At 40.5% G+C, this 25,326-nt stretch overlaps 1 protein-coding gene across 1 annotated transcript in view; it reads left to right on the forward strand.

Annotated features, from left to right (window-relative positions):
* The first annotated feature begins 372 nt into the window (after positions 1-372).
* The window catches only part of actn3b (actinin alpha 3b), a 34,938-nt gene continuing 9,984 nt past the window's right edge, over positions 373-25,326 (forward strand). The window contains exons 1-7 of the mRNA XM_067579580.1: positions 373-754; positions 20,293-20,407; positions 21,042-21,161; positions 22,155-22,241; positions 23,884-23,971; positions 24,208-24,286; positions 24,919-25,000. Of these exons, the coding sequence (XP_067435681.1) occupies positions 620-754; positions 20,293-20,407; positions 21,042-21,161; positions 22,155-22,241; positions 23,884-23,971; positions 24,208-24,286; positions 24,919-25,000 (706 nt within the window). The 5' untranslated portion in view covers positions 373-619. The remainder of the gene's footprint in view (positions 755-20,292; positions 20,408-21,041; positions 21,162-22,154; positions 22,242-23,883; positions 23,972-24,207; positions 24,287-24,918; positions 25,001-25,326) is intronic.

Genomic DNA, 25,326 nt, shown 5'->3' on the forward strand with positions numbered 1-25,326 from the left:
GTGAAATAAGTTGGTTTCTGTCAGGCATACTTTGCCTGGAGTACTGCATGTCTCCAAAATCTCTGAAATAACTGCAGACCTCATGTTTTGAACAGATTCAATTCTTTGATCCTGATTTCTGGGAGAGATAGACTGGAACTACAGAGGCATAGGTTTGCCATTGAGGTTCACTAACAGCAACAGGTGCATTGCACAGACCATAAAAACCTCTCTGGTACCAGGGGGGCGTAATTGACATCCCTGCACACCACTCACAAGCCCCCTGTCCCTGCCCGCGGCGGACTACCCCGCCTTTTACACCTTTTTAGGGTCAGAACCTGATACCCATGCTGTCAGTTCCCATACTTATTGGGGTGCGGTCACGTGTGCCACTTTTGACCAGGAAAGGAGCACCGGCCGGCAGGGTCTTCTGGTAGTGGGAGCACCACCTCCGCACAGGCACCTCGCACCAGTGGAGTCTGGTCTTTGCAGCCCCTAACTGTCTCTTCCCCCCGAAAGTGAGACCCCTCGTCTCTTGGAGGTTCTTGCCCTCACGGCGTCGTCGTCGTTTCTATTGCTGATTACTTTTTTCTTACTATAAGCTGAGGGGGACGTGAGAAGTCCTGACAGAGGCGGCACGATGACAGCTGTCGAAACCCATATCACATACAGCAACTCCTACACGATCCAACATGAAGAGGCGTACATGACCCAAGAGGATGACTGGGACAGGGACCTGCTGCTTGACCCAGCCTGGGAGAAGCAGCAGAGGAAGGTAGGTCTTGTGCGCCGTGCGTAATTACGCACAGATTGACCCTTGCCCTTTATCAGTGAGGGACTTTCTTTTTAAATGCTTTTTTTTAACAGGTTAACATGCCAAATGAGATGATTTTCTAATCCAGTGCGTTCCACTAATTGTGTAAAATATTTAAAACAGCCCAACATGAAACCGGGCTAAGTTGTCCTCGCACCTGGCACTTCAGTCCTGCTGGAAGCTGTGTGGGCAGATATTTTAGGCCGAGGAACTTTCTCAGTGTTGTCTTTCAGTTACCCCCCGATTGCCTTGCGAAGACTGTCTAAATATAAAACCACCCTCCCCAGTCTTCAGCCTACATTTGATTCATAACTTATGAAATACACTGGAGTTTTAACAACCTGAAGAAAGTTTTAAAAAAGCACAACACTGAACTCAGAAGCGGAGGTGAAGTGAAGGGGAGGGAGAAACTTACCAACTGCCAGTTTAGTAATTAACGAGTTTACTTTTTACTGACATAAATTAACAACACAGTAGGCAAAACCCAAAAGAAACCAGCATTTTTTAATTTAACTGATGAATACTGGATTAAATAGTGCGTAAATACAAATATATAACAAAAAAAATGACTCGTAAAAACTATTTTTTTTAGCCGTTATTGTTAGCCATAGCAGGGGGAGGAGGCCAGCCGTTGCCTAGGCGACCAGCTGGCCTTGCCGCGTGGAGGACGAGCGTGACAGGTGCGTTTAATGAGCTGTCGGAGCCATAAGTCAACTGACATCAGGTGACGTCTGCGGCCGCAAAAACTGGGACAGGAACAACATTCACAAAGGTTAATACAGCTTTATAATTTTCCTAAATGGTCCCCTGACGCACACATTGTCCCGGCACTGCTCTGTTTCACTTGTTTAAAAAGATATTTGTCGTCTTCGGTTTGACAACAGTAGGTTAGCATGTCCTCTAGCAAGAGACTCCTGGAGAACAAACTGAAAATAGCTGCCAGGTAGCTCATCTGGAAGGTAGAACAAGTTTTCTCAGTTGCAAACTCAATTAGATTAGTCAAGAGGGTATATTTAAGGCCTGGATATCGCCTCAAAACACAAGTTATACTCCTCATAGGCCTACCTTTTCATGTATTTCTGTTTAACGTTAACAATTAATACAATTGAACTGTCTGTTATGTTTAAAACTAGCCTAACACCAGTTTACACTTAATGTAATCATCCATATTTACATTTTACACCTTTTCATTGATGATTAACTTGCTAAAATCAAACCCCAACCCCAAACAGGTGGCTTGACAACACTTAATTCTGTTTTGAAGATTTTTTTTTTCCGTATTTTTAAAAGGCTTTTCTATTTCCATGGAGCAAAAAAAATATTCAGTCTGCAGCACAAAGCTAAACACAGATTACTTATCTAATTCCCCAATGCCCCTTTAACAATAATTATACAGGAAATCATACAATAGAGAGATAAAACTTTAAGAAAACAGTCACTTCTGGCTATCATCTGTGTGTTTTTTTAAACAAAAGAGTCACTTGGGAGTTAAGTCTTCATTACTGTGAAACAGATGTAATTTTTTTCTGTTCCAGTCACATAGAAGAGTCTTTGAAATCTGGAAATGTATTCAGAGCAACTGTTAAGTGTTGTCAAAAGATTTGTACTTAACATTTTGAGAAAAATATTTATATGCAGAAGTCTCAAATGCCATAGAAATGACTAGTTTATTTACAATTAACACAACTTAAGTTCTTATGTGTGATGTCATGTTTCTCTGTGATTGTGAGGGTGTGTAAATGTGTTGGGTACATGTTGGGTGATGCCGATATGTTTTTTTCCTCTGTAGAGTCTTTGTACAAGTCAAGAAGTTAAGGTTTCAGTTTTAAAAATAGTGTTATTCTTAGCAGTGTTGCTAATTTATCATAGGTTTCACACTACTTTCAGAAATAACACACCGTTGCTCAAATGTCAGCAGTAAAAATAATCAGACTGATATTATTATATATTAAGCTGATATCAAGTAATGCTGAAAGTATGCAGATATATTAATGGATCTATAACAATTTATCTCAAAGTTTTCTTTGCTGTATCCTATTTTGTGCTCCTGCCACAAGCTAATTTCCCCACAGGGATAATTTAAATCTAATCTAATCTGATGTAATCTAATCTAATGTCACCTAATCTGCACTACAGTGGAGCGTCACAGCATAGAAGAGCATAAGAGCAGCATTTTAAAAAGGCATGTTCAGATGGCACCAGCTGCGGTGAATCTGCAGAATTGTTCTGTCAATGCAAAATGTCCTCCGCCGCTGCTAACTCCCTCCCAGTGTGACAGGCTGAGACGCCTCAACAGATGGTAGCGCGGAGCGAGAGAGCGAGGGAGAGAGAGAGAGAGAGGGAGAGAGAGAGAGAGAGAGATGGCAAGGCTGGTAGATATACACCCCGGGTTGGTTTCACAGACCTACAAATAAACATCTTCCTAAAAATACTTTTCAACTTGCGAGGCTCCAACTTCCCTCCCTCCTTGCCTCCCTCCATTGCTCTTTTTCTCTCTGTCTCTCTGTCTTTTTCTCTAGTCAGTTCCCTCGTTCTTTTTCTGCTGCTTTGTTACGGCACACCTTGTCTTTTCTTTCTACCTTGAACTCACTCTTTTCTTTGTCTCGTGCGCCTGTCAATCCTTTCACCATAAGACAATATAATAGGCCTTGAAAACCACACACAGCCAAGCATCCCCCCCCCCCGCCCCTCTCTCTCTCTCTCTCTGTCAGCCTTCACCCCTCAGCCTCCCAGGGGAGTAGGTCATCGTACTCCGTTGCTCTTCTCGGCATGTAAAATCTAGCTTAAGGAGCTGATATCAGCCCATAAATATAGCCGGAGCATCATTTTGCGATGTAATGAATATGAAAGGGAATCCTCGCGCCACCTGTTCTCTCTTCTATCCTTAAAATTTCAGTGGAAAAAGCCGCTCATCCTCCCCCCCCTGACGCAGTAGTAAAGTGTTTGTCAACACACAGTGATGCTGAATCTGATACTGGATATTAGAAATAGTGTGTGTCCATGCACATGTCTGAATTGTACATCTTGACACTGGTTTATATTTATCAGGAAGGAGCTCTGGTAGATTTCTTGCTACATAATTCATGGTTTGGTTTGGAGCAGGAGTTTTATTTAATAGGGGAAAAAAAAGCGTGTTAGATATTGCATCTAGCAAGAGAGTGTCAGATAAAATGAGACATGAAAGGACAGAGCGATGAGGTTTGGCTGCATCTCGGTGATGCGTTTTCTCAAAGCAAACTGTACCGCTAGAAATAAAAAAGCAACGGGTTGTTTTATTTCGCTTCGCCCCCCCCCCCCCGGTTAGTGGAGGCTGATTGAAGAGACGAGGCGACGACAGAAGTAGATGTTTCCGTGAGCTCTCGAAAGGCTTATTGATGTCTGCCCTCATCCAGATGCTGCGCTGACAGCTTTAGAGAGGTCTTTACTCAAGCACATCTACAAACAGTCAAACAGCAGTGATCGTTACAAAGCAAGATCAATAGCTGTTTTTAAAAGATGAACTCTCACTTACAGAGGACTGCACGCACCAAAATACATGGCTATGAATTCAAAAAAAAAAAGGAGTTTTATTGTTGTCGTGGTGGATTTATGCTGCTACACACTACTGTTGACGCTTCATGAAATAACTTTTATTCACATATCATAGTTTAAAGTCTTTTTTTTTTAATGTTGAAATAGCTTAAGTACACAGAAAATCGTAATACACCAAAAATTTACCACAGTGACCAAAGTCGTCTTCTGTTTCACATAGTTTAAGAGTTCAGCTGCTAACTGACTAAGTGAATGACTGGCAGCCTAGCGAAGCTTATGTTAGCAATGACCTATAAATACCCATTACATAGGGGTTATCAACAGCCCTATTGGCTCAGCTTACCTATTAGCTAAACGGCGAATGCTTGTTATACACAGAAGAAATTAGGCAATTCTCATAACGTCATTGGTTTTAAACTTAACTTTGTGGATCAATTAATATTGTGATAAGATTCAAATTGACATAGTAAAAAGTCCTTTTAATGTTCATCAATCATATCACCTTTTTTTTTACTGTTTGATTAAAAGAAATTACTTTCCAAAAAATATAGTTTGTTCCCAAGTTGATGTGAGAATTTAACCGCTGATATTAAATTATAATAACCCAGTTAATGAAACAGTATAATCATGAAAACAAATGTGACTGATACATCACGTCTTAAAGCAGATTAAAGGGCCTCATAATGAACCTCGGTAGGAAACACAAATGAGACTTAAACTACAGTAAAAAAAAATCTCTCTCTGGTGTTTTATTCTGTTCCACAGGGTGTAAAAATGAATGAAGTGGCCAAAAGAGTCATCGTCGTCAGATTCAAGTGATATAAAGTTATATTCAGTAATGTGATATTTATCCACTCAACCTAATGTAATGTCCCTCTGTGTGGGCGAGAGGAGATCTTAGGGTGCTGCGTAATCGAATCTATTCTCATCTAATCTCATTTTGCACTTTAACAACTCAGCCAGTAGTGCGGCAGCCAGACGGACTCATTGATCTGACCTCCTCCTACCTGATGCTCCGAGACACAATACCGAAGTGATGTCTGTCCTCAGGTGATACTGAGGCAGCAATTTACAATAAAGTTTCTCTTCTTTCTCTGTTTGATGATAATGATGCGTAACAGTAGCCTGAAGACTTTTTTAAAATATATGTGTCTTGGGGAAAAGTTGTCGAAACAGATATTTCTTTCCAAGCAAGCTAGAGATTTTTTGTCTTAAGGCCCATTAATGTCCACATTTATAATATCGGTAGCACTGTTTTTGCAGTTGATTGGAAGAAGTACATATCAATAAAACAGATTAGCCTTGGTAGGCCCTTTACTATCCTCCCTCTTAATGTCCTCAGTTAAACTCTGTGTGTGACATGTTTTTGAAATGTGTCTGAGCCACATGTCAAGCTTCGTCAAACCGATTTAACTGTGTAACTGAAAATACTGAAATCACGTTACCATCAATAAGGAATTTTACGATTTGATCTGCTCTTGCATAATACTTCAGAATACACGTTCTTCTCACTCATCCTGGATGAGACGTATTCATCCAGGTCTCTGGTCTCTTTTTTTAGAGGCTGAAGTTATGATATTGAATGGATAGAAAGAAGGAAAGAAAGGGAAGTTTCTCAGTCTTAACTTGCTCCGTTACTCAAAAAATTGCAGAAACTAATTTGTAATTCACCGCATTACTCCTGCTCTACTGAACTCTGCCCGCTGTCTGGACTACAGTACCCAATCCCAAGATGCATCTGAGTAAAGGGGAGGCCCCTTATGTTCCCTCCCATGATTCACTCTGTTAGGGGTCATGTGATCCCAGTGCAGGAACAGTATATTTCTCTTCACTAGACCAGAGGAAATGTATCATTTTGTTTCAGACCACCATGCAAGAAATAAGTAATTCTGATTAATATGTTTAACATTTGTAAGCAGAAATAAGTTATAGCGGCTGCACAGGGCAGCGAGGTGGAAGGTCACCAACAACAAAAGTCTGTCATGTGATGTTTGATAGAGGAAAAAGGAAGATAATTGATTTTCCATTTGATAAAGACACTTTTACAAGGAAGACAAAAAGGGAAGGGGTTCCTGTCTACACACGTATAGGCCCTATAAAAACATATACGGCTTGTGAGAAATTATTTAATTATGAATGTTAAAATGTTCCCTTATAATTTGGTTCACTATCCACCGTGTAAGAATCAAATAAAAAGAGCAAAACAGCACTCAAATCTTTGCCAAGCCTTTAAAAGTTTACTCCAGGTAAACCATGTCCAAATAATAGGATTAATTAACGCAGTGAGCTGTATCTGTGTTGTGCCAAACATGTCGAGAGTATGTGTACGAGGGTTAAACGTAAGCGGAGAGGTGAGAGAGCTCGCAGTCAGATCAAATAGCAGTTGCTATTCCAGAAGCTGTGTCCATGTAGGGAGGCTTCTATAAACTGCTTTAGCGCAGGAGCCCTGGGAGGCCGTAGGAAGGGCTGAGGAGTGTGTGTGTGTGTGTGTGTGTATGTGTGTGTGTGTGACATGATCAGCTGTATTTTATTAGCATTAAAGTGTTTCTGATGAGTTTGTGTGTGTGTGTAAGAATCTAGACGAAGACTTAGAAACAGTTTGAAGATATAAAACCGCCCTGAGGGTGTCGTAATGATGAAGGCAAGACACACGATACAGCGCGCGGTGTCAGAATCCAGCGGGTGAAAGTAGAAATGATGATTGATGGGGTGCGAGAGCAGCCATCTTGATCCGATCAGAGCAATCCTGCGGGTCCGTAGATAGCATTAATGCTCGGATTAGTCAAGAGAAAATTGCACGGTTGACAGCGGTGTTTTGTTTCCCGCGCGCACAAAGAAACGAAGCTGAAAATAAAACTAAAGAAAAAAAAAATGTAAAGCATTCTGTGTCATCAGCGCACGAGTATGTTCGAGTTGACATAGTAGAAAGCTGCAACCAGTGTTACTTTTTATTCTTCTCTAGGCTCAGAGCTCGGCATTTGAAAACGGAGACTCGTGTTTATGAGGAAGCAGAAAGCCACAAGCTGCCAAATCTGTGACCTCAGTTAACAAATGACACACAGCGGATACATGGCTGAACACCTACAAAATGTCACCTCAGGTTCTAATGGTGTCAGACTCAAGTGCTACATTTATGTCGACCATTCAGTCTCCTGTAGTAATGAGACCAGCTGAACACTGAACCTGTCTTTATAAAAAAAAAAGAAAAAAAATCACCTAAGCTCATAATGTTGCAGCTGAATGCCGGCCGCATGCGGTGGATATTTATAGGCAGGTGGTAGCAGAAGTTACAGTCATCAGTTGGAGGTCTGCTGAGATGATGGGTCCCTTATAATAGGACTGAGGTCATGAAGATATCATTATGTACTTTATAATGGCTTAAAAAGCTGCAGTCATAAAGTATGCTGCCAGAGCCTTGTTAACACTAGTTAAAATATCAAAATGTTAGCCGACTGCTGTAATCTTTGGCTTTATGGATTTAGCTTTATGTATTTTACATCATGCCACTGTCCTGTCTGGATTTTGTGCCATCAAGGAATGGCAGTCACCGTTTTTATAGTCTGAGCTGTTTTATGTAGAGTGAAAGATGTTTATTAGCTGCTGCATCAGACGAGCTTTAGGCGTTAACAGCTGTGTGCGAGCAGCGGACTTCCTGAATGACGAAGCACACAGCAGCAGTCACATGTAGTTAATCTGGACTGGACTTCAGTTTTGCAACCTACAAATAACAAAATGAAATCAGAGTTGTAATATCATCTGACTCGAGCATTGAATATCTTTTTTGTGGTTCTGGTAAATGGAGGCAGAAGTAGAATCACAAGGTTGACAGTGAGTGACTTGCTTTTTCTGCTAAATGAATGCGGGGAAATGTAGCTGCATGTTACTATAGACAGCGAGATCAGTTTCACACCTAAGTCGTCATGTTCAAGGTTCCTGTTGAGATGGAATTAGCTGACCCTAGATCTGCCTGGACAGTTTTGCCTCTTATTTCAGAGAAAGAACTCGCCTACTGAAATTAGACACAACCCCCCCCTCCTCCTCCTCCTCCTTCTCCTCCTCCTCCTCCTCCTCCTACTCCCCAACCTGTCCTCCTTCTCAGGCCAGCCGCACTGTCATAAATCCTCCACAAGCGCTCACACCAATTTCTCTCTCTCTCTCGTTGTCAGTCTGAATCCAGAGCTCATTAAACGACAAAAGACTCGGCATGCTGCCGCCACCAACCATGAACCTGTACAATTACCTTTATTCTTCACCATCGATCACTCAGCCAGTCAGTTAATCTGTTGAGTTGTGTAACGAGAAGGAGGGTGAAAGCGGTGAACAAAGAAAGATAAGGATGCTATGTGTGAGTGTGTGTGTGTATGTAATGCAAGCAGAAAATCAGGGTTATTAGATTCAACCTCTCTGACAAGTGAAAGTGCACAGAAAATCTAAAGTGGAATAAAAAGTTATTAAATATACATAGCAACATGCCAAAAAAAATCATCAAAATCACCATTGCTTTTTCCTCCTGGAAGGTTACATGGTTTTAGCCATGTGATAGCTAAGCTAAATATTAGCACCGCTAGCTTTTAGCCTAGCGCTGTGGCTCTAGGGACGACAATCTCGGTCTGTTGGTTGGTTGGTCCACCACTTTGGTGCTGAGTGAAATACTTCACCTCAACAACTATTGGATGCATTGTCATGAAATTTTGTCTGGAAATTCATGGTGCCCAGATGATGCACCCTAATTAATGATCTCTTGAGTTATCCTCTTGTGCCACCATGAGGTTGACATTTATGGTTTTGTGTGTGACGTCTCTATATAAAGAACTATTGGATGGATCGTCATGAAATTAGGTTCAGACAATCTTGCCCCCTTCTACCCCTCCTCAGCATTAGCTGTAATAACTTCAGTGGTCTCTGACTTTTCATTTAGCTCCATCATCAGGTCAAAATTTTAATTTGTCCAATACTTTGATGATTATGATGCACCATGTACAACCGCCTTCTCTCTAGTCCAACAACACTACCAAACAATTTTTCACCATGTCCCCAAATTAGGCTCCACAACAGCCTTGGCGAACTGAAATTGCATCAAATAAAGGAAGCGAGATGCCATTCATTATCCGAAGCCTTCACTGCCCTGTCCTTCCTGTTAATTCTCCCTTTTTATTATTGATAATTCCAAAAAATTCAAAGACCACGTTGCCTCTCTGGCACGTCTGAAAAGTTAACACCTGCACACATTGTGAACACATTGTTATGTTTTGGCGGGTATTTCTGGCGAGGCGTCATTATTCCGGCGGCACAGCAAAACCTGGAAGCGTGAGGCAGTGGAACACAATGTAAGGCAGCATAATGGAGAAGAGCAGGACACAATGTTTCCCCCCGCACTGAGCCGAAGCAATTAATATGACAACGCAGACAGATGGCTGTGTCAAAACAGGTGATTGACTGAACCAGGTTAGCCATCAATTCCCTCACAGCAAACCGTCCGCGGACAGAAAATAAATCAGCTACCTTGCTTGTAGATGATGCAGTGCAGGATTGTCAAGCAGTGCCTGTGTTTCCAATGCGGTGAAAGTCGTTTTATTCATTATTATTATCATTATTATTACTTAGAGCGCAGTGAAACTCCTTTGTGTGTTTGTGTAACTCGTGTTCTGCTTTCTCATATTAAAATGCTGCAGATGTTGTTGTTAATGGCATATACATTTCAGGAAGCAGCCTAATATTAAGTTCCGTTTGTACAAAATCCTCCCTCGAATCTTTAATTCATTAGCATTGTTCTCACAGTGTTTGTGGGCGGAGGACTGTAGTCTTTCATCACCTGCTCCACCTGTTCCCTCACCAGCTAAAATCCCCTTGCGCCCACAGTACATCTCACTGGCATCTGGCAGAGGGTTTGATACACACATACACACACACTTTGACTAGAAGAGGTGTCCTAGGCCTTTTATCCTCTGAACACAGACATAAATCCGCGGGTTTGGACTCGGGCCTCGCATTGGGAGGCCGGCGGTGGCCCTGTTGTCAGCAGGGTCTCTGGGATATTAGCCCGTTAATCCTTCATAGAGGAGAGGTGGAAAGGGAAGGCTGATAAATTGATGTCGGGGACTGATTCACTTACAGTTCAACCAGCTGAAAATGTAACTTGAAACCGTGGTTTACAAAATATTCTGTGAGCTTTTGACTTGATACAAGATTCCTTTCAGTGACCCAGGCTTGATTGTGTTATATATACTGTATGTAGTAAATGAAAGGGCATTGGCCTCGCCGTTATTCTTTTTTTAGAAAGGAGAAGTTTAACCGCTCATTTCATTTCCTCTTTTCATCAAACTCAGTTTCATCTTCCTTTAAATCAGATTACTCATGTCAGAACTTGTATGAAGCAGGTCTGTGCCATGATATTACATTTTGTGAGCAAATGTAGCACTTTTTAAGAATAATTTCTTCACTAGGTATTAAATTTCTCACATTTCGGTCACACTTTTAGGTGTAATTCTGAAACACTACAAGCCGTCTTTGTGAAAACCTTTGAAACAAATCTGTGTTTCAGTTTTTATTTTCAGCAAATGACCTCAGTCAGTAGTTCCTAACCTTTTTGTCTGGTGACCTTTTAAAGCAAAGGAATATGACCACTTGTCAAACCTTCTAGTATATATATATTTATCACGAAGTTGCAAGTATCCCAACCAAAAAGTTATGTTTTCAATGTTTGAATTGTTTTTAGAAGACCAAAGACATTAAACTATCCATTATTTAAAATCAATATGCAAAGATGAGAGACAAGTCAGAAAGAAACATAATTTAAGTTGACCCCTAACTTTAACTTCACCACAATGTCAACAATCTTTAAGTTTTTACAGATGTGAGTATTAATTTAGGGGCAGGTCTCACTGTAGTGATTTGGGGTTTTAAGACCACTGATCCATAATAATAAATGTTATTATCTGCGGCAACAGAGGCGACGTCACCAAATCTATTTGTATAGTATTGGAGGAAGTTACTCACAGAGGTTCCTCGCTCTATGTTTAATAGCTGCGTCAGCGTCGTTGGGGGTATTAGAGGTAATGTCGGTGGGGCAGAAGAGTTCAGGTTGATCTATTAGAGGTGTGTGTGTGTGTGTTGGGGGTCGAGTGTTGGGGTTCAACTCTTGGGTTCTCATGTCATCGTCCCTGTGGCACCCAAGTTCAGGGCCTCGGGTCTCTTTTTTTGAGGGAGAGGGATATTTAAAGCCCACAAGGGGAGGAAGGGGAAGAAGAGAAGGAGTTCGTGGAGAGAGCGTGTGGCGGGGGTGGCTCCTAAATGTCGGCTACACCTGTCGTGTGTTGTAACTCCTCTCTCCTCTCCCTCCGCCGTGGTCCTGTTACTTTATCGGCTGTCGAAACTCGGCGGAGGAATTCACGCCAATTGATTCCTGATGCAAGAAAGTGATGTCAGGGATAAATTCAGTTAGAAAAACAAACCCTTTGATCTGTGAGCGAAACAGATAATGTTGCTGCCACTCTATATATTAGCTGTGTGTTGTGTAAGGTTGGGTGTCAAACCTCTTTTTGGTACCACAGAGTATAAAAAAACCGAAGCCTAGTATTGAACGTCTTGTCAAGTTATCTTGTTTATGTGTTTTTTGATCAGATTGTACCTGATTTTAAATTCTAAAATAGCCAATTTTATGTGTTTAGACAACATTTTAACATTTAAGATTCTTTTTTAATTATCAGTTTTATAGAAAACCATGTTTATATTTCTGAAAGTAAGGTATACAAGTAAGCATTAGCACTGACACTAGCACCAACAGATGTTAAATAATACCCAGTTGTGTCTTTTTTTATTTTGTTCTAATTCTCGCACTATGTTTTATGCTTATCATAGATATCACCCATTAAGATGAATACCAAAGTCGTCATTGTAGGTCAGACGGTATAAATCTCACTTCCTTCTTTGTGGATCCTGAGGCCAAGTTGAGTTAATCGTCCAAAAACACACACACACGGCAAACTCTCCTGTTTTCAGAAGTGAAGGTTGTTTTATTGAGACATGCTTTGAGATGAGAAGTGTGGATGGGGGTGTTGTTCGTCCCCTCAGAGCCGATATGGCTCAAGGGCGGCTCTTCGAATCTGTCAGAATCGTTACGTTTGAGGACTTATATAAGCGCTGTCAGTTTTTCTGTCTGCAGATCTCAGAAACAGTAGTTGAAAGTGTTTTCTTATGTGAAGTTATTGACATCTGTGTTTTAATAGCGCTGACGCCTTCTTTTTGGGGAAGCCTCAGATGGATCGACGTCTGATTTTTTTTTCTATTTTTTTTTTTATGTGTTTGAGTTCGATATGATTGAGTTTTTACTGATGTGAAATACACATTTCAAGAGAAAAGCTCAGCAGTGGAGCAGTTTCACTCCATCAGCTCTGACAGATGGACAAATTATACTCTTTCCCTTTTACTCTGTTATCTGCTGACAGATGAACAGAGCTTGTTACATTTCTTACGCCGCCAGTCAGCGGCGTCCTGCTGGGACTTTCTCAGCGGCCAGTGATGATGGGAAGTTGCTCGTCAGCCAACCATGTAAATGATACTAAAAGAGTGTGAAGATTTGCAAATTGTGCATCTTGAAAAGAGGGGGGGAAAGCATACTTGAAACATGTCTTTCAATATAGCAAGAACAGGTGGTCTGAGTCATTCATTTATTTACAGTTTACTCGTAATAATCATCATACTTTTTATCTGTATTTCACTGATTTTACATATAGATTTACAGAGTCTCATCAAATCAATTCAAACTCTACTAAATAAGACAAAATAAAATTAAATGTATGAAACGGTTCACAGAAGTCTGCAGTGTAACAGTTCAAATAAGAGTCAAGTAAAACCTATCTTGACTTCTTTCAGTGTCATGCAGTTAATCATTTATAAAAATATATTTCCTCTGGTATGTTTTTAAATTAAATTGACCTTAATGCTTGAAAGCATTGCGACTGAAATAGGAGGAATAACAGCACACGGGAGCTTCAACCCCCTTTGTGTCAGTGTTTTTAATAACTGCTGGCCTGTGGTTTGTTGACGATGGGAGCCGCAGGTTTTTTCATTGTGGGTTAAAGGTGCACATCCTCTCCTTCGTGCAAACACTTATTACCGTCAGACAGGTGCAGTGAAGCGGCGGCAGTCCAAAATCACGCCACTGTTGTTATATTTTTGGCTTTCGAGTTTTTGGCTCAAAGCTGCAGTTTTAAAGCTATAACTGGTGTTTTTTTTGTCTGATTCCAGCTACACATCTAGATCTCTGATGGAGATTTGATAATTGAGTGATTGAATCCAAAGATGTTTATCATTAATAAAATTCTATATCTATCTTTGAAAGAACTGTATGTATTCGTATCCATGTGCATTGCAAATATAGTGACCTTATAAACACTGTGTTTTTATGTGCAGCTATTATTGTGTGCACTGCACGTGAGCGGGCTATGATTTGTTTAGGCGGCGTGTGTGTGTGTGTGTGTGTGAGTGTGAGAGAGAGAGAGAGAGACCAGGACATGACATGACTGCTGAACAGGTGTGTGACAAAGGTAGCCGTAGTGGACAGGTGTGAATGAGTCAACCATGTCAACCTCGCAGGCGGACTATTTTTACACCAGCAGTGCAACATAAATACCTGTTATATTAAGACAAGGCACATATACTGCGTTTATGTATTAACACGACACGCATTCAGATTGTTAAACTTCATAAAATTAGGAGAACAAAGCGAGCCGCTCAAACAAATAGAGGAATGAGGAGAGCGTGATACCTTTCCGTGCATCTTAAGTACTACATCAGGACTTTTATTTAAACTAACTGGACTTGAAAGAATGAGGTTATGGGCTTAATGGTCAAAGCTGCAATAAAAGTATGCTGTCTTAATCCATCACGGGCACACAACATGATTCTCTAAGATGCTTCTGCCTCATAAAATGAATTAAAATAGATTTTTTTTAAGATTAATTTCTGTCCCGTGTGCTCCAGAATTAGCCTTTTTTTTTTTTTTTTTTAAAGCTTTGCTTATTGTTTTCTCATTGCTTCCTGCATCACATTCATTTTTCCAGTCCGTAGTAGCTTTTTGACAACAACAAACAGCCACCAAATTTAGTGCATAAAGCTACACAGAGATAATGGATAATGTGTAGATTGATAAGTGCAGACAGTGTTTCCAGTAAGTTTTCATTCCAGACAAACACTCCACCGGCATATTTCCGTAATTAGATCAGCCGTCTCTGATTGAAGGCGCTAATTAGTGAAATCAGCTACTGTAGACTTTTATAATTAAATCTGCACAAAAGACTGGACACCAGTGAGGCAACACTCAAAAGAGGTTAGGTGTAAATTAAGAGCGGCCTGCAGGTTTACGTAATTATCTGTCTCATTAGCAGAAGTGTTAAGGTCGGATGTTTTATTTCTGTGTCACAGAATAGCCCGAGACAGAGAACCGGAGCCCTTCGAGTGTAAAGAGCACCTTGACGTAGCCGGAGTAACACTCACTCTGGGCTAACCGTCAGGTCAACTACAGCTGAAGTGTGTAATATCACTGTGTGTGTGTGTGTGTGATGTGTTGGACTGGCACCACAGAGGGCGGGAGGCACATATCTGTAACATAACGGCGAGACAGGAACGATCGCCAGCAGCAGGAGGACATTTTGTGCCCACAAACACTGAGGTGAGAGTTGCAGGTAAACGCAACATAGTCCCAGTTCACGGCTCCTGAGCAGAGACAGCAGCAGCCGTTCAGCCAGATTCAGGAAGCAAGGATCTCATTTATTTAAAATGTAACATTTACTCAACTGCGCTGGTCAATTATTACAATATCTTATTCATAAAAGTCTCATCAAAAACTATTTTGAAGACTAGTTATTGTCCAAAACATCAAATAATTCACCTTTCCATGCAAGTTTTTGTCCCAGTTTCTAGTTCAGGAATGTTTTTAACATCCACATAGGACGAGATGTTAACAGTATCTACAAAGATAACTGAATAAAATAGAACAGACTGAAGCTTTATTTTTGGATACGTAATATTTTGCTTTGAATGAACATAATTCAGTCGTCTCATCCATCAAAAAATCAATTTTTTGCGGGAGCCACCCCCTTATTTATTTGCTCATTACATTCAATTTACCGAGTTAGATCTCGACTGATTTTGAAAATTGTGGTCTTAGTGTTTTGCCGTCTTTCTTAGTAATTAATTTCAAGGCAGTTATCGAGCCGTATCTTTTTCATCTATCATTTCTCGAGGCAGTCTCCCAAAATTACAAAATTATGATTTAATAAAGAGCTAGAATTGAACCATATATTGAAAACCACCAAGGCCAAAGGACATGACTTAAGGCAGGATTTTCTCCACCATCCTGACATGTACACATCTGGATCTGTCATGTAAACCCTTCCAGTTGTGACAAAGGATTTTAAAAGTCCCAGAAAAATATATCATTGTTGTATAACATTTCTATCCTCCCACCTTAAGATATTAGTTTCTACTGCAACCTAACTACACCGGGGCTTTGCTGAAATCAAATATGGAGTTCAGATATTGAACAGGTCGTTTCAGAAAATGGATCTTACTCCTGGCTTCCCCTCCGAGGCCGGCAGCGGCAGCACTGGTTGCATCAGCGCTTTAATGTACAGTTGAGCTAGCTGACATTATTAAGAGCCTGTTCGAATGGGAAGAGCAACGTGTGTGTGTGTGTGTGTGAGTAGGAACCTGTGTGTATGTGCGTGTCAGCTGTATTGAGGGTCAGCAGCCCTGATTCCCCTTGTGAGGCGGGGGGGGGGGGTTAAGTTATGACAGGCATTCAGCTGGGCTGCCGTGACCTCATTTTACAAGGAGGACCTGTAAAAAAGCCCCAGCCGAGCTGAGCCAGGCCAGACCGACAGGTGTGGATAGACAGAGAGGAGGAGGGAGGGGATGACTTCATGCTGGGGGACTCTGTAGACCACCACAGGCATTAAAACAAACCCGGGGGATGAGATAATAGAGCATTACAGATGCAGTGGAATAGAAATTATAGCTTTAGCTATCACAGGTATGGCAGTTAATAGTTTTTTTTTAATCCTAGGGTGCCCCGTTAAGCTCTTTGGATTTAATGAATTTTGGATTATGTTTGTATCTCCGGCTTTATTAGGTTAAGTGAATCCTTGATTTCAATTACCGCCAGTTGAGTTTCTAACAGCCCTCCTTTGATGTTGCCGCAGTCCTCTCATCTTTCCCACACTTTCTCAAGTTTATTATTTTATATCTTGTCATATTCCTCAATCCATTCCTTCCTCCCCGTCTCTTCTTGCTCTCTCTCTCTCTCTCTCTCTCTCTCTCTCTCCGTCTTGGACTCTTACAGTTCACCTCAGGAATCCTGCCTTCTCAGCTGTCCGGTGGTGTCCCATAGCAACCCGATTTAGCCTCTCCCGCCTCCTCCTCCTCCTCGCCTTCCTCCACCCTCCCCTCCACTTTTTAGTCTTTTCTCCTCCTCCTCTTCTTCTACCTAATTTAGCCCCCACCCCTCCCTACTCCTTCAACCCCCACTCTACCTCCTCTTCCCTCCTCCCTCCTCCACACACACACCTTTTCGTCTCCTCTCCGGCTTGGCCTGCTGGCCCGTGTGTGCTGGATTAGGAGCCTGTCTAAATTTGGTCATGCATGGCAAAGGAGAGCAGCACCTGCTGGGACCCCGGCTGGTTGGACAGGCGGCCTCTTCTCCCTCTCCAGACCCTTACATCAAATTACACCAGGGCCTGACCATTCCTGTCACCCCTCTCACTTCTCCACTTCTCTGCCTCTCTCTCTTTCTACAAGTCTCTCTATTCTTCTTTCTAATTTCAGTTTGAAGTGAAGTACAGATGTGACAAGTTATTTTTGTGTCCATATGTTGTGCAAATTGTAAGCAAATTTCGGAAAGGTCTGCAAAAGAAACTTCAAGTCAGCACATTTCTAGTCAGATCCTAAAGTAAAAGTAGCAACACTACAGTATAAAAATACTTCCTCATTACATAAAAAGCATTCAAAAACATCCACAAACTCAATGCATTTTATAAGCTCATTATATGTTTTGTGTTTAAACTTTTCAACTCTACATCTAACTAGTATCTATAGCTATTAGAGCAGATTTTCTGGGTTTAAGAGCGTAATATTTCCTTTTGAAACGTAGCGGAGTATAAAGTGGCATAAAACATAAATATTCAATTAACTCAAAATTGCACAGAAGCGCAGCACTTGAGTAAATGTAAATGTACTTAGTTAATTTCCACCTCTGACAGCTTCTCTACAAATGTTATAATGAAGAGGATGAGTCAAGATTACATCATTAAAAGAGCGCCTGTAGCTCCTCTGACTAACTTAGCTGTGAGTACATCACAGCATCTCTGTGCTGCTTCCCACCAAATATGATATTAATGGTGTTGAACAGATTAATTTGTTCTCTCTGTGCAGCATTTTGTCTTCATCTTCTCTTTATAAAAGCTTTTTAATTTTTTTTTTTTTTTTTTTTTTACCTCAACCAAACAAAAACTGTTAAAAGTTAGATTTTCAAATGTGCAAATTAGAAAACATGCAATACGAAAGACAACAAGTTTTATTTCCTTATGGTTTTTCTGCTCTTTTTTCCAACTCATGAAAGCAGGAGGACTTAGTCTTTATCTCTAAATCAAGTAGGGCTAATCACTATTTTCATTATTGTTATTTTCTCAATTCACTGATTCACTTTTTGGTCTATAAAATGTGTTGAAAAATGACCGTCACAGTTTTCTAAAGTCATTTCTTGTCTTGTCAAACCAACAAGTCCAAAAGATTTTCACTTTAGCGTCACTTAAAACAAAGAAAAGCAGGAAATCCTCATAATTGAGGAACTGAAACCAGGTAAAATTCATTAGTTTTGCTTGAAAGATGTCTTAAATGATCGTTCCATTATCAAAATTAATTTTCTGAATAATTATTTTAGCTGTAAAGTCAAGTGCAGTATCTCTCTCTCTCTCCATATTCTCTACTTCCTCTCTTCTGTCACTCAATCCCTGGTGTGGTTTCTCTCTTTCTCGAAGTTCTCATTTCTTTTTCTCGTCTCCGTCTCCTCTCTTTCCGTCTCTTTGCTTCTCCGTCCATCCATGTAGATCCGCAGTCACACTCGAGCGCAGATGACACACACGCACACACACACATAGACATAAACACACATACTGTACACGGAGGTACTTTTTGATTTCCAGATGATGTAATGGAAAATTTATGCTCTCACCTACTGAGCGCAAACCCTGTTTCATTGCTAATTCATACTATCTATCTGTGTGTGTCTGCTCAGTCTCTCTCCTCACTCCACCCACACTATCATCTCTAGTTAGTTATTCAACTCATGTACTTATTCTGCTTCTACACCCCCACATCCTCAAAACCCTGGCAAAGTTTTGGCTCTACAGCAGCAGCCTTAACACACACACACACACACACACACACTCGAATTCAAACAAACACATATTCACATTTGAAGCTAAACATCGTGAAAGCCTCTCAAAATACCCCTCAGTGATTGATTGAACGGCCTGATGGAACCAATTGAATTGTCCCCGACGCGCATGACTGACGCCATTAGGCAATTTTCCAGGCAGGCCAAAAGCAAGCACTCAGTGGCAGAGAGCCATTTACATCACCGTCTGCATTTTAGCCATTATGCACAGCGCCATCGCCTAATGAACAGTTGTGTTTCTAAAATGAGATCTCTAGCTTTTGAAAAAACGCAGCACCTACTAACAAAATGTTTGACAAAACCCTGAATCGGGGCAGAATATAGGACTTTATAGCAGGTGACTTCCTGATCCAGAGTTATAACACTAATGGGCTCGTACGTGATGGACTCCAGGCACTTATTGATTTTTTTTTTTTTTTTTTTTTTAACACACTAGGGCTGCAACCTATGACTATTTTCAACAAGTCTGTTTATTTTTTATTTACTTTATTTTTATTTTTGGGATTAATAAATTAATAATTTAGTCTTTAAAATGTCACAAAAGAGTGAGAAATGTCAAACACACAGCTTCCCAGAGCCCCAGGTGACGCCTTTTTTAAATTGCATCTTCTGTCCAATCAATAGTCTGAAGCCCTAAAGATACTCAGAGAGAAAAGCACCAAATCTCATCTGTGAGAAGTTAGAAATAGAAAATGTTGATCTTGATAAACGGCTTAAATGATTAATCAGCTATTAAAACGATTAAAATGATGACAAGACTCCAGGAAGTCACTGCACACAGCTGTGTTATAGTACAGCAGATAATCCCCCATTAAACCACAACGTGCCACTTTTAAAAAAAAAAATTTGTGCATATTAAACAAACAAGATATAATGTGTTAATTAGTGCCTTTAGAAGGAGCTGGGCTAGCCGTTTCCCTTTGTTTCCAGTCTTTATGCTAAGCTAAGCTAAGCTAAGCTAAGCTAAGAAGCTGCTTACCGTATCTTCATATTTACATCTCAGCAAGAAAGTGAATAAGTTTCTCTCTAAATGTTGAACTATTCCTTTAAGTAAATACATGTTTGTGTTTGTATTTGTCTGACGATTGCCACGGGCAACGAATGAATTACCAAAAGGTCAACAAACTAACTAACGACCTGAACTAGACGCCTGTTTTAAACTTGTTGAGGACTGTTGAGTCAACAGCGGCCGTCAAACTGACATAAATGTCACTGTATGTGTGTGTGTGTGTGTGTGTGCGCTCTCACTGTCGGCAGCCGTAGTCACGACAAAGCTGCAAATGAAAGCGGACAGTTCAGGCCTTGCTAAGCAGTTTTGACCCTGCTCTCAGAGGGGAAACAAGCTGAGTGTGTATATATATACGTAGTGTGTTTGTTACTGGATGTTTTTCAAGTCCTGCGTGCAGCAGGTGAAGCTCTGGTTTGATGCTGTCAGTGTCGGTGAATGTATGTGTCAGATGGGTGACCGTCTCTCTCTCTTTCTCTCTCTCTTTCTCTCTCTCTTTCTCTCTCTCAGACCTTCACAGCTTGGTGTAACTCCCACTTGAGGAAGGCCGGGACACAGATTGAGAACATTGAAGAGGATTTCAGAAATGGCCTCAAACTTATGCTGCTGCTGGAGGTCATATCAGGTGGATCTCATCAACACACACACATTTATTGTTTGCTTACTGAGTCATTGTTTCTTTTGTAGTGAGGAAACACATTTTGATACATAATAAGATCTCTTAAATGCAGAAGACACGATGAGACAGTCTGTTTTATTTACCCACATCCTGTTTTCATCTGCCGTCATTTAGCAATAATTCCTTTCAGCTATAATAAAATTTTCCTCACTAGCATCATTTCAGATAAAGGGACAGCACTGGTCAACACGTAGGTGATAAAAAGCCCAAAGTTTAATTGAGTTTTTAAATTAAACCGGGCGACACAAACTGATATTATGTCGCCCATAGGAAAGATAGCCACACAACGTAAATTAGTTTGTTTTTATGGCTGCAACTAACGATTATTTTCATTGCTGGAACTTTATAATTTAGTTGTTTGGTCTATAAAATGGTGAAAAATGTCACTGTTTCATTCAGTTTACTATCATTGAAGACTAAAGAAACCAGAAAAAGTTGACGTTTAAGAAGATGGATCAAGAGAACTGTAGTTGTTTTATGAAAAGCTGTTTTTTTTCTGGCAGCCAAAGCTTATAAAATATAACATAATGAAGGACAAACTTTGATGAAAAAAACATAAATATTTTTCTCTGTCTTGTAGGCGAGAGGCTGCCCAAACCCGACAAAGGCAAGATGCGTTTCCACAAGATCGCCAACGTGAATAAAGCCTTGGACTTCATCTGCAGCAAGGGGGTCAAGCTGGTGTCTATTGGTGCTGAGGGTGAGAGTCCTTCCTCACATTACTTCCTCCTCTTTAATTAATATACCAAGGTCACACGGTATTTTGCATTTCTTGTATTATTTTGAGCACCAGATGGTCCGAAGTTGTCAGGAGAATTCAGATGAGCGTGTAGTGACAGGAAAGTAAACCGCAGGTCAGACGACAACCGGGAACAAACACGAGGAATTAGCAGCATTTTAACAGTCGCTAATTTGAGTTTAGTGACTGTATTTGTTTAAAACTATCTTGAATCAAGTTGGTGTGTAAAAGAAACCTAAAATTTTGTTGTTTGTGTTAGATGTTTTGTGTTAGATATGTAAAATTTTGTTAGGGTTAGGATTAGGGTGATGGGGAAAATGTATCTTTGATAAAATAATAGTAGATTATCACTATGTTATTGAATAAAATCAACTGGAACTGCAGGAAAATAGCAGCAAATTGGATACACTAAAGATGTAATTGGGCACTTAACTGAAGAACTGAAGAGAAAAACAACAATAACGATTGATCGGGGTGAATTTTGAACAGTGAAAATGTTCCACATCAACATAAAAAAACCCCCATTTTCCTGCTCAGATTTTGCCCGGGAAGCTTTCTAAACCTGTTTGATTCTCCGAGGATAAACGAACTAAATTCTCAGCGGGGTAAAGACGGTTTCAGACTGAGAGTTCATGCGAACACGCTGAGAGCTTCGCTTGTGCAACATTCACATCACAGCTCTTCAAAAGCTAGTTAGTGAATTTTTGTGTGACTTCAATTTTCCTCAGTCTTAATTGCAGCCGAGATTCCCTTTGAGCCTCCGGGGCGCGTGAAATTCAATTTGTTTCAACAGCAGCGGCTTCAAACGTTGCACAATTAAAATGTGTCTCAATCAGCAAACACACAGAGCTTTTGAACTTGTAGAAAGTCATGACTGAGAGGCCAGTTTTTTGTCTTTTATATTTTTGTCCATTGCTATGATTGCTAACGTTTGTGTGTGTGTTGATCTTCCAGAAATTGTTGACGGTAACGTGAAGATGACCCTTGGTATGATCTGGACCATCATCCTGCGCTTCGCCATCCAGGACATCTCTGTTGAAGGTGTGTGTTGTGACGCTTTGACCTTTTGTGTTTTTAGCAAAGCTGTTAGCTGTCAGGTTTTTGTACTTTTAACATAGTTTAATAGTTTATTTAACCCTCACAAAGGATGCGTAACATACACCCTTCACACTGAATGAACATAAAACTGTATAAACAAGACAAAAACAAAATCTTAAAGCAATAAACAACAGAGAAGAGAAAAACAATATGTATGTATGTATATGTGTTCATGTGTGTTTATATAGACTTACATAATAAGTCGATTATTTCACCGTTAAAACATTGTTGTGTGAGTTTGTGAAAGACATACGTACCTCAAACAACCCACATAAAACCACAACTTGTCATTTTTATACTTGTGTTTTTGTACACATTAAATAAATTAGATATAATTTGTGAGCTTCAGAGGCTTTGTTACCTTCAGGCAGAGCCAGACTAGCTGTTTCACCTTGTTTCCAGTCTTTATGCTAAGCTAAGCTAGCTGTCTCTCATATTTAACTGACAGATATGTCTCAACTAACTCTAGTAGTACTAGTACTGTAATTATTACCAACAGCGTTTAAACTGACTGACTATAATCACTGTGTCTGTCATATGAACACTTTCAGATCCAGTTTTGAGTTTGTCTTTGTTGCGTCAATCACAGTCACACTTACTAATCCACTGGAACAAAATCAGTTTTTTTTCCACTTGATGTTTTTTCCACTTTACAAACAAACACACACTGAATAGTTCTTCTGTCTTCAAGTGATGTAAAAATTAGTCAAATTTCACACTCTAGGGATCAACAGCACAAACATCACAGAACACCGAGCGCTCGAAAAACACATTCAAATTACACGCATGTTGCTTATTTACATGCGGAGCTTCAGACATCAGTCACATGTGTGATCAGCGCAGCGGATAAACTTTCCAGACTTTACTCATGTTTGTCCGCTACGCCGTGTGATTTGTCGCAGTAAATCATATTCTTTGATCCGTCTAACAAATTTTCCCTGAACTTTCTTTGCACCTTGTTTCCGTCGTCTCCAACCTTCACGTTGTCAGGCCGGTTAACTCACAATAAATCCTTGTTTATAAAAGTCTCGGACCTCGTTCTCCCCGTCCTTCCTCACGCCTCTATGACCCTCACCTTCAGTCATCCTCTTTAATTCTGCTTTTATTGCTCCTGCTCCTCCAATATCTTCTGCTATCACCTTGACTTTGCCGTCAACCTCCTTCTTATAACGCGTACGCCTCTTCCCTCCACTAGTGCAGAAAACTATATCTTTAAACCCCCCCCCCCCCCCCCCCCTCCGGGCGCACTAGCATGACTCTTAAAAATGAAGGTTGTTTACTGTAAGCAGACAAATATTTCAGCTACAGCCTAAATTATCCTCCCTTTTTCAAGCCAATTCTTGACCTCATCTCTTTTAAGACTTCTTAACATGATATATCCTCTTCCAACCATTCAACTCCCTTTTTTCCCCCTCCTTTAACCCGTTCCCCATCCCTCTTTCATCCTGCTTCTCCTTTCTCTCGCCATTATTCAAAGAAGACGCCTCCTTCCCGTCCTTATTAAAGAATGTTTGAATAAAATGCATTTTTATCGCTCACCATCTCCCTCCCTCCCTCCCCCCTCTTCTCCTTACTCTTTTTCCAGAGACCTCTGCTAAGGAGGGTCTGCTGCTTTGGTGCCAGAGGAAGACTGCCCCCTACAGGAACGTCAATGTGCAGAACTTCCACATCAGGTGGGTCTATGATGCCGAACTGTGGCTTTAACAAGGAACTGCAACCGTGTATCAATATTTTTTTTTTTACCTTTTCTCAATCTGTTGGTGCTTTTTCCACCGTTTGAACAACCTCTCACTCTTCTTTCTTTTCCTACCCTCCTTTTTCCACCCATTTACTTTTCCTCCTCTTAATCCTCCATTGTCTCCTCCTCCTCCTCCTCCTTCTCCTTGTCCTCCTCCTCCTCATGGCTCAGTTGGAAGGATGGCCTGGCTCTGTGTGCCCTCATCCACAGACACAGACCTGACCTCATTGACTACTCCAAACTGAGAAAGGTGCCCTTATCCTTCCTTCCTTCTCTTCCTTCCTCTGCTTTTATTTCCTACCTTCATGTCGACTGAAACTCAGCGTCACCATCACGCTTTGTGAATTATTAACTCTTTGTATCTTATATTTCAGTTCAGTTTCTCTACATTTCAAATGACATTCATGGTACAGAGTATTTTCATAGCCCCTCTACTGTGAAGTGTCTTTGCAAAATATTCAGTCTAGTGTTACAAAATCACATCTTTTGTAGCTCTGAAACAATATTTGTGGACCAATATGTGTTTTTAAAAGCAGTTGTCAATACCTGCACTTATTAATTATGCTGAATTATAGTAATTTGACTATTTACAGTACAAATATATTACAAAAATATTTAATGTTTCATCCAGAACTGAGCTGAAAGAGGACACAACTTTTATCCTACAGGTGTTGGAGCCAAAAAAAAGAGTGAAAGGAAACAGAAATGGGATCTGTACACTTCTCTGAGATCAAACTTGCTTTATTACATTTATTTGGAGCTTTCAATACAAAGTGTGAATCCCATTCCTGCTTCCTTCCTACTTGTATCAGTGTGGATTATTTGCTGTAATTATGATAGTCCTCAGTGTGCCTGTCTTACATTCACTGTGTCTGCCTGTAGGATGACCCCATCGGTAACCTCAACACTGCCTTCGAGGTAGCGGAGAAGTACCTGGACATCCCAAAGATGCTTGACGCTGAAGGTGAGGCTGTGAAACTAAACTGTCCTCTCTGCAGGAACTCATCTCTTGTTAAATTAGTGTAGAAAACACACTGATAACTTCCTCTGCAGCACAACACATGATGGCAGATGGTACAAGGACAAGAGGTCCTTCTTATTTGAAATTCAGCCATCTGCATTAAAAAAATTAATGCATTTTAAATCACTTTAAAAGCCTCTCTTGAAGTACTGACGGGCCCGACCTCTACAACAGTAAATCATAATGCTCTTTACTTTACGCCGACATCGTAAGTGAATCCATTCATTTTCAAATCGGAAACATCTCGTTCTAAATTCAAGAAGTTTATG

Source organism: Thunnus thynnus, chromosome 22, assembly GCF_963924715.1.
Source record: "Thunnus thynnus chromosome 22, fThuThy2.1, whole genome shotgun sequence".
Lineage (NCBI taxonomy): Eukaryota > Metazoa > Chordata > Actinopteri > Scombriformes > Scombridae > Thunnus > Thunnus thynnus.